The sequence below is a fragment of the Cebus imitator genome, unplaced genomic scaffold (assembly GCF_001604975.1).
Source record: "Cebus imitator isolate Cc_AM_T3 unplaced genomic scaffold, Cebus_imitator-1.0 Scaffold118, whole genome shotgun sequence".
NCBI lineage: Eukaryota > Metazoa > Chordata > Mammalia > Primates > Cebidae > Cebus > Cebus imitator.
The window spans coordinates 5,771,826-5,781,463 of NW_016107433.1; the positions used below are offsets into that span (position 1 = coordinate 5,771,826).

The 9,638-nt window shown below is 44.8% G+C and overlaps 1 protein-coding gene across 1 annotated transcript in view; it reads left to right on the forward strand.

Annotated features, from left to right (window-relative positions):
- The window catches only part of PKD1L3 (polycystin 1 like 3, transient receptor potential channel interacting), a 90,418-nt gene that overhangs the window by 10,903 nt on the left and 69,877 nt on the right, over nucleotides 1-9,638 (forward strand). Inside the window, 4 exon segments of the mRNA XM_037742255.1 lie at nucleotides 2,357-2,406; nucleotides 4,792-5,040; nucleotides 6,998-7,129; nucleotides 8,567-8,743. Coding sequence (XP_037598183.1) covers nucleotides 2,357-2,406; nucleotides 4,792-5,040; nucleotides 6,998-7,129; nucleotides 8,567-8,743 — 608 coding nt within the window.

Here is a 9,638-nt window from a genome sequence, read left to right on the forward strand (position 1 = left end):
AGGCTGAGGCAGGACAATCACTTGAACCCGGGAGGTGAAGGTTGCAGTGAGCCAAGATTGCACCATTGCATTCCAGCCTGGGTGACGGAGTTAAGACCCTGTCGAATGAATGAATAATTGAATGTATTACTCCCAAGTTCTAGAAGTAGCCGATTAGTCATGTTTGTAGTAAAGTGACTTTTCATCTTTATAAATATTTTAGAAAAAAGCAGGGAGATGGTTTACAGAAGCTGTTGTCATAAGTTATTTGGAGCTAACAGTTAGAAATCCTGCTCTAAATACATTGCTTTAAAGTCCACATTTGTAGGTATCATTACACCCATTTGCCAGACAAGAAAACTAAAAGGTCATGTTCTTAAGGCTTCATAGCTGCAGGAAAAGGCAAAAGTTGCTCTGAAACTCAGGTCTTTGGACTCAGAATGCAGTTTTTCTTCTACCCTCTGTCATCTTTGCCTTGATATTAAGACATGACTTCTGATCAGAAGAGCATCTCAGAATTCTGTCCTCCCCCAGCAGGAGTAACTGCAATGGTTTGGCTGCTAAATATATGTATCAGCCCTGTGAACACCAGAGGGAATGTTACAAGAGAGGGCAGAGAAGGCTTGCCATAGCCAGGTGCTTGTTGGTAGGTCTAGAAGCTCATGTTTTGAAAGAGGTCAACCTAAGCTAATAGTAAGTAGACATATTAATGCACTGATAGTATCTTCAGATCATGGTTTCCTACTGGAAAATGGGATGGGGGGAAGCAGTAATGGTTATCTGGCAAAATTTTATAAATGATCATTTTCCAATGATAGTTTGTTTGGGGACCGGGGCTGGGGGAGAGAAGACAATCTTGCTTTGTTGCCCAGACTGGAGTGCCATGGCCTCGTCTCAGCTCACTTGAACCTCCGGTTCAAGCAATTCGCCTGCCTCAGCCTCCTGAGTAGCTGGGATTATAGGCATATGCCACCATGCCTGGCTAACTATTGTGTTTTTAGTAGAGATGGGGGTTTCACCACATTGGCCAAGCTGGTCTTGAACTCCTGACCTCAAGTGATCCACCTGGCTGGGCCTCCCAGAGTGCTGGGATTACAGATATGAGCCACTGTGCCCAGCTCCAAATTATTTCAATTAGTTAATAAGGAGCTCCTCTTTTTGGTAAAATGATGAAGCAAATATTTCTTTTTTTTTTTTTTTTTGAAGACGGAGTTTCGCTCTTGTTACCCAGGCTGGGGCGCAATGGCGCGATCTCGGCTCACCGCAACCTCCGCCTCCTGGGTTCAGGCAATTCTCCTGCCTCAGCCTCCTGAGTAGCTGGGATTACAGGCACACGCCACCATGCCCAGCTAATGTTTTGTAGTTTTAGTAGAGACGGGGTTTCACCATGTTGACCAGGATGGTCTCGATCTCTTGACCTCGTGATCCACCCGCCTCGGCTTCCCAAAGTGCTGGGATTACAAGCGTGACCCACCGCGCCCGGCCGAAGCAAATATTTCTATAGTAATATTTATATACTGGGTACTTTATGATTAATGTGATTTTTTGGTTTTTTTGAGACAGAGTCTGTCTCAGTTATTCAGGCTGGAGTGCAGTGGTGCGATCATTGGCTCCCTGCAACTTCTGCCTCCCAGGTTCAAGGGATTCTCCTTCCTCAGCCTCCCAAGTGACTGGGTACAGGCATGTGCCACCACACCCAGCTAATTTTTGTATTTTTAGTGGAGACGGGGCTTCACCATATTGGCCAGGTTGCTCTTGAACTCCTGACCTCAGGTGATCCACCTCCCTCAGTCTCCCAAAGTGCTAGGATTACAGGCATGAGCCACTGTATCCAGCCTAATTTGATTTAATATTTATTTTTTGTACAGAATGTTTCAACAGCAAACAGAGATTAGACATTTATAACAGAATTCTAGTTTGTCTACAGACTTACATATAATGGCAAATCATCACTTGGTTTTCCTTTTTTTTTTTTGAGATTGGAGTCTCACTGTGTCTCCCAGGCTGGAGTACAAGGACGAAATCTCAGCTCACTGCAACCTCTGCCTCTTGAGTTCCAGTGATTCTCCTGCCTCAGCCTCTCAAGTAGCTGGAATTGCATGCGTGGGCTACCACGCCCAGCTAATTTTTGTATTTTTAGTAGAAACAGTATTTTACCATGTGTGGCCCAGGCTGGTCTTGAACTCCTGAGCTCACGTGATCTGCTTGCCTCAGCCTCCCAAAGTGCTGGGATTACAGACATGAGCCACTGCTCCCCAGCCTTGGTTTTCTGTGTAAAACAATTTGCATTGTTCTTAGCCATGAATAAGATCCCCAAGTAATACAGAAATATTTCTATCTTAGGCTTTTACTTGAACTTGCTTTCTTTTTTCTATAGGAGGTGCTCATCTTTCAACCACATGTCACCATCCTCCTCATGCTCATCTTGTAAGTATTTCCCTTGACTTCTTGGAATGTTGATCCCTTTGTCATACCTAGTAGATCTGGTCAGAGCTCCGTCTTACAGAGTGTTCTGAATACAGTTTTCTAATAAGGAAAAGAAAATATTTACATGCGGGAGAAAATTGTCTTTAATAGGTGATTCGTTAAAGGAATTTTTTTTTCTTTTTTTTTTTTTTTTTTTTGAGACAGCGTCTCACTCTGTCATCCAGGTTGGACTGTAGTGCCTCAGTCTTGGCTCACTGCAACCTCTGCCTCCCGGGTTCAAGTGATGCTCCTGCTTCAGCCTCCCAAGTAGTTGGGATTACAGGCCTGCACCACCACACCTGGCTAATTTTTGTATTTTATAGAGACAGGGTTTCACTACGTTGGCCAGGCTGGTCTCTAACTCCTGACCTCAGGCAATCCTCCTGCCTCAGGCTCCCAAAGTGCTGGGATTACAGGTGTGAGCCAGCATGCCGACTTGTTAGAAGAATTTTTAAAGCCTATCTTTATGACTTTCATGCTGATGTAATTATCATTTATTTGTTGGTTGGATGTGTGTTCCCTTCTTCATTGCAATAGGGACTTGTGGCATCCTACAAAAATGCAATGCAATAAAACGTAAACCTCAAATAGAAAGGAAAAGGAAAATAAAGGGAGAAACTGTCCACATAGCCTATAAAATGTCACCTTCAAAAAAATCTGTCAGCATTCTTGTCTTTGTGTCCTATGTAGAAACCCTTTAGTTGATGCCTAAACACGGATGTGTATTTCTTGGACTCAATGCTCCCTGCAAAAATAAATGTTTCTAACAGTGTAAAAGAATGGGGGGCAGGGATTGGTGGCAGGCACCTGAATCCCAGCTACTCAGGGGGCTGAGACAGGAGAATTGCTTGAGCTTGGGAGGTGGAGGTTGCAGTGAGCCAAGATCACACCATTGCACTCCAGCCTGGGTGACAGAGGGAGACCCATCTCCAAAAACAAAATTAATGAAAAAATGAACTTTGATACTTGCCTCATACTGATCTGCTTCTACTCTTGCTGCTTTTTCTCTCTTCTCAACAGAGTGGTTGATTATTTAAAACACAGAGTGATGCTTTAAAACAGAAGTCAGCTCATGCCACTGTTCTGCAAAGCCCTTTAATTTATCCAAAATAATATCTGCATTCCTTTCAACTGCCTGACAGATGACACTCTGCCAGCCCTGGGATCTTATTGATCCCCCTCCTGCCACCAGTGCTACTCTAGCTTCCTTGGCCTCCCTCAGACAGAACCAGCTGGCTATGGGCTTGGGGGCCTTTGCAGTCCTCACATGCCATCACTAACACATGGGCAGAGTGCGCGCTCTCTCCCTTTATTCAACTCTCAGCAAAAATGTCCTTTTCATCAGGCATAGTGCCTCGTGCCTGTAATCCCAGCACTCTGGAACGCCAAGGCAGGAGGATCACTTAAGCTAGGAGTTCTAGACCAGCTTGGGCGACATAGCAAAATCCTGTCTCTATAAAAAAGTGAAAAAAGGCTGGGTGCAGTGGCTCATGCCTGTAATCCCACCATTTTGGGAGGCTGAGGTGGCAGATCACTTGAGGTCAGGAGTTTGAGACCAGAATGGGCAACGTGGTGAAACCCCATCTCTACTAAAAATACAAAAATGAGCTGGGTGTGGTGGTGTGCTCCTGTAGTCCCAGCTACTCAGAAAGCTGAGCCAGGAGAATTGCTTGAACCCAAGAGGAGGCTACAGTGAGCCCAGGTGGCACCACTGTACGGTAGCCAGGGTGACAGTGAGACTCAGTCTCAAAAAAGAAAAGTAGCCAGGCATGGTGGTATGTGCCTGTAGTCCCAGCCACTTGGGAGGCTGAGGCAGGAGGATCACTTGAACCCAGGAGGTCAAGGCTGCAGGGAGCTATGATTGTGCCACTGCACTCCAGCCCAGGTGACAGAGTGACTCCTCATCTTAAAAAATCCTCCCCTTACCACTGAATACCATCCATGATAGGCACTTTCTATTTGCTTAGCCTCATTTTTTCTTGATAGCACTTATTTAATGCATGACATAATTTATCTGCCTCCACCAACACAGAGGCTCGACAAGGCTAGGAACTTGGCTCCTTGTGCTCCTTGCTGTATTCGGTTCTCCAGAACATTCTTAGCACTTTATAGATGTTTAACAATTTATTGAATGACTGATACAAATACACTAATGTAAATCCTGAATCTCAGTAATATAATATGCAGCTTTCTTGAAGCTGTTTGAGCACAGAATTTTTGAACAGAAATGCCTGTTATCTCATAGGACATGGGGGTTTCAGAGCAATTTGGAAAACACTGCCTTAATTATTCCTTAAATGGTAAAATCAGATTTTGCCTTTTCCTTTACGTATTTTTATCTTTTAGTCCAAGATGCTGTGTCATCCCATCAGCCCATTCTCTTCAGTACTACCAAAAATCACAGCACAGGTAACGCCAGTCACATCTGAACCCAGCAGCCAGCCTCTTCCTGCGAGAACAGAGCCCACCAGTCCTGTGTCTGTCACACGTGCTGGTCAGTCTCAGATGGAAACGGCTTCAAGCCCAGAGGAAGACACCCATCCAAATAGCTTCACCTCTCATCGCCCAGCATCACTGCAGAACGCGTCTGGTCAGGTAAACATGGGAAATGCAAGTACAACTAGGTAGCTCTGTGACAGTGAAAAAGCAGTTGGTTTCCCATTTGCCTCCCTGCAGAGCTGCACCTAAGAAAACCTGACAGACCAGCATGTATGCCAATCCAAAGCCAAAACTAAACAAGGCCATGGAAACAGCCTACAATTTGGTGGCACACATACGGCCCAGCATTTCATTAAATACTGAAATATTCTCATTTCACTATTTAATGATATTATTTAATGCTATTGTATTTAATGCTTCAGATGGACAAGAAGTTTTGTTTACCTGCCCTGCTTTTTCAGCAGCAACAAACTTCTAGAGAATTCCTTCTACTCGCCACCCTGACTCTTTTCACCTTGTTTCCTTCCTCCCAAAAACACAGACAACAAGGTAGCCAGACACAGTGAGTCACACCTGTTGTCATCCCAGCATTTGGGAGGCCAAGGTGCGGGGATCACTTGAACCCAGGAGTTTGAGACCAGCCTGGGCAATGTAGTAAGATCTTGTCTCTACTAAAATTCAAAAAAAAATTATCCAGGTGTGGTGGCATGCACCTGTAGTCCCAGCTACTTGGGAGGTGCAGGTGGCGGTGGCGGTGGATCTCTTGAGCCTGGGAGGTCCAGGCTGCAGCAAGCTGTGATTACACCACTCTACTCTAGGCTGGGCGACAGAGCAAAACTGTCTCAACAAAAGAAAAAAAAAAGACAAAGCCCCTTTGACAGTATTGACTGAAGAAAATAATCCTCCTTCACCTACCCTTTTTTCCCCCCCAAACTCAAAAGAGCCCTGTTTATATGCAGCCAAACATTTCCCTGCTAAAAACATAATCCTGTTGACCCTGGATCTGCCTGCAGTGGTGATGGAAATTAGGGGTTCTGCTGAGGGGAGAAACTGACCTACAGGAGTTTAAACAAAGAGGGATTTTTTTTTTTTCTTAAAGAGAAATCTGAAATATAGGGTAGCCAAAGGAATCTATGATTATTAGAAATATTAAGAGAATTTAGCAGTATTCAGCATGTAATCAAGTTTGATTGACGATGTGATTGATTTAAGCTGGGAGTGAGCTGTTCTCCAGAACTGGAACGCGTAGTTGGCGTTAATGGTGATCGTCTCAGGGCCAGGCTTCCAGTTCAAATGCAGTAGCCACTTAGCTTTGGGATAGCGGCTAGTTTGCTCAGTTTCTTTTTTCAGGAGGTTTTCTGCTTCCCCCGCCTCCTGCTATGAGGCATTTTAGGTCACTCCCTCTTGAATATGAACGCTTGTTTTCCGGGACAGAGTCTTGCTCTATTACCCAGGCTGAAGTGAAGTGGCACAGTCTTGGCTCACTGAAACCTCCGCTTCCCAGGTTCAAGTGGTTCTCCTGCCTCAGCCTCCCGAGTAACTGAGACTACAGGCATATGTGGTCTCAGTTAATTTCTGTATTTTTAGTAGAGAGAGGGTTTCGCCATGTTGGCCGGGCTGGTGTTGAACTCCTGACCTCAAGTGATCTACCTGTCTTGGCCTCCCAGAGCGCCAGCATTACAGGTGTGAGCCACTGTGCCTGCCTTAAATATAAACACTTGAATGGAGGGAAACGCGCACAGAGGGAAGCCTGAAAGGAAAACATACTTCTGAACAGAAAAGTTTGGTTTTAGCTTTTTGATGTCCGTATTTCCCTCATCTTTGCTCACGGCCTTAAAACTTAAAGTTACTGCTATAAATCCCATTTCCAGACTCATTTGCCCTTGGAGCAACCATTGTATACCTCATTTTTCATTTTCTCTATCATATGGAAAATGTATAAATTGTGTCCACTTGCAGAAAACTTCTGAAAGTAATCACTGTTTCAGAGAGCTGTGATTCGTAGAGTTTATAATGTTATTCATGGTCAGCTTTGGTTAAAACAATCTTTCCGACTACTACAGTACACTAATTTTATGTAAGTAATTTTGGCAAAATTCTTTGTTCTCTATAGGTCATAGATGAGATAGTAGGAAACTTCAGCAGAGCTGTTCATGGTTTGCAAGCTCATAACAAACTGCAGGAAGCTTGTGAGGTACTCCAGAAACTAACAGCCTTGACCCCGAGATTTTCTAAGCCAGCTCAGGTAAGCAGAGGGTGACTGGGAGGGAAGAAGATAGGAAAGAGGGAAAAGTGAAAAACAGAAAAAGAGAATCTAAGGCTGGGTGTGGTGGCTCACGCCTATAATCCCAGCACTTTGGGAGGCCAAGGCGGGAGGATCACATGAGGCTGGGAGTTAGAGAACTGACTGGGCAACATGGCGAAACCCATCTCTACTGAAAAAGAAAAATTCAAAAATTAGCTGGGCTTGGTGGTGGGCACTTGTAATCCCAGCTATTCAGGAGGCTGAGGGACAAGAATCACTTGAACCCAGGAGGCGGAGGCAATGAGCCGTTATCACACCACTGCACTCCAGCCTGGGTGGCAGACAGAGACTCTGTCTCAAAAAAGAAAAAGAGAATCTTGAGATTGTACCCTGTGCCAAGCTTAACATTATAAAGATTGTGTTTAAATTTTAACAAGCAAATTTTTACCTTTAAATCTGGAAAGTTAAGAATTAAATTGGTCAGTAGTGACATTCTTGGATATACTGTGTTTATGTTCATTTGTTCATTAATCAGGTTACTGCCTTGCTGTGGCCTTTGTAAGAAGTGTGCCGGCATTCAGCCAGGCACGGTGGCTCATGCCTGTAATCCCAACATTTTGGGAGGCCAAAGCAGGTGGATAGCTTTAGCCCAGGAATTCAAGACCAGCCTGGGCAACATGGTGAAACCCCATTGCTATCAAAAATTCAGCAATTAACTGGGCGTGGTGGTGTGCGCCTGCAGTTGCAGCTATTCGGGAGGCTGACATGGGAGGATGGCTGGAACTTGGAAGGTGGAGGTTGCAGTATGCCAAGACTGCACCACTGCACTCCAGCCTGGGCAACAGAGCCACACCCTGTCTCAAAAAGACAAAAAAACCTCAGCATTGCTCTTTTCTTCAGCATTTCTTTTTTCAGTCTGGTGTTGTTAATTGGATATTTTGTCTACTTACTACTCAAAAATAATTGTCAGTTCGTCAGAATAATATGAAATATAAATCCTCCCTTATAGGTCATATGAAGTAATATATTCTCCTTCCCTGCCAAATTGTAACATTGTTTTTTATAAAATGCACATTTAAAATAGTCATGTGCTGGGTGTGTTGCTCATGCCTGTAATCTAAACACTTTGGGAGACCAAGTCAGGGGGATCTCTTGGAGCCGGGTGTTTGAGGCCAGAGTGGGCAACACAGTGAGCCCCCACCTCTACAATAATTTTTAAAAATTAGGTGTGATGGTGTACACCTGTAGTCCTAGCTACTGGGGAGGCTGAGGCAGGAGGATTGCTTGAGTCCAGGAGTTTGAGACTGCAGTGAGTCGTGATTGTTCCACCGCACTCCAGCCTGGGCAACAGAGCAAGACCCCATCTCTTAAAAGTAAAATTTTCAAAAGCAATCATAAACAGTTCAGGGATGTATGTTTGCTTTCTGATACTCCCAGGTTCATCTCATCAATTCCCTTATTTACCTGAGTGAACAGTTCCTGAGGATCCCATTTCAGAACAATAGCAGTCTGGGCTTCAAAGTTCCTGCGACTATCTGCCTCTTTCATTATTTCAACAATGTCATCAAAGCTGGAGAAGGAAGTTGGCAGGGATCCAAGCGTGACCCTGAGCAGGTAGGTACCAGGTATGCAGGTAGCCAAATCTGCTTAGAAGCATTTTAATCTTGGCAGGTCCAGGTATCACAGCCTCTCCCCAGACCTTTCAAGAGGACCTTGCAGAAGTATGTGCTGCACAAGAAACCACCTGCCGAGCCTTCTCTGGGGTCTCTCTCCCCACCCCACCAGTTAGCCAAGACTCCCTAGTGCTACAATCAAGTGAAAAGGAGTTAGGGGCTGGGGTTCGGTGGCTCATGCCTGTAATCCCAGCACTTTGGGAGGCCAAGGAAGGTAGATCACCTGAGGTCAGGAGTTTGAGACCAGCCTGGCCAACATGGCAAAACCGCATCTCTACTAAAAAAAAAATTAGCCAGCCATGGTGGCAGGTGCCTGTAATCCCAGCTACTCAGGAGGCTGAGGCAGGAGAATCAGTTGAACATGGGAAGCGGAGGTTGCAGCGAACTGAGATCATGCCACTGCATTCCAGCCCAGGCAACAGAGTGAGATGTCATTGGGGGAAAAATGACTTAGGAAAGTGTTGGCATGCAGCAAACACTGAATAACTTACGTTTGCTATTCACATGAAAAGATGTTCCACATCGTTGGTCATTAGGGAAATGCAAATCAAAGCCAAAGTGAGATACTACTTCACACTCAAAACAGAAAATAACAAGTACTTGCAAGGATGCTGAGAACTTGCAACCCCATCCATTGTTGGATTGTAAAATGATGCAGCCACTTTGGAAAACAGTTTGGCAGTTGCTTAAAATGTAAAAAATAGGCCGAGCGCAGTGGCTCATGTCTGTAATCCCAGCACTTTGGGAGGCCAAGGTGGATGGATCACAAGGTCAGGAGTTCGAGACCAGCCAGCCAATATGGTGAAATCCTATCTCTACTAAAAATACAAAAAAAA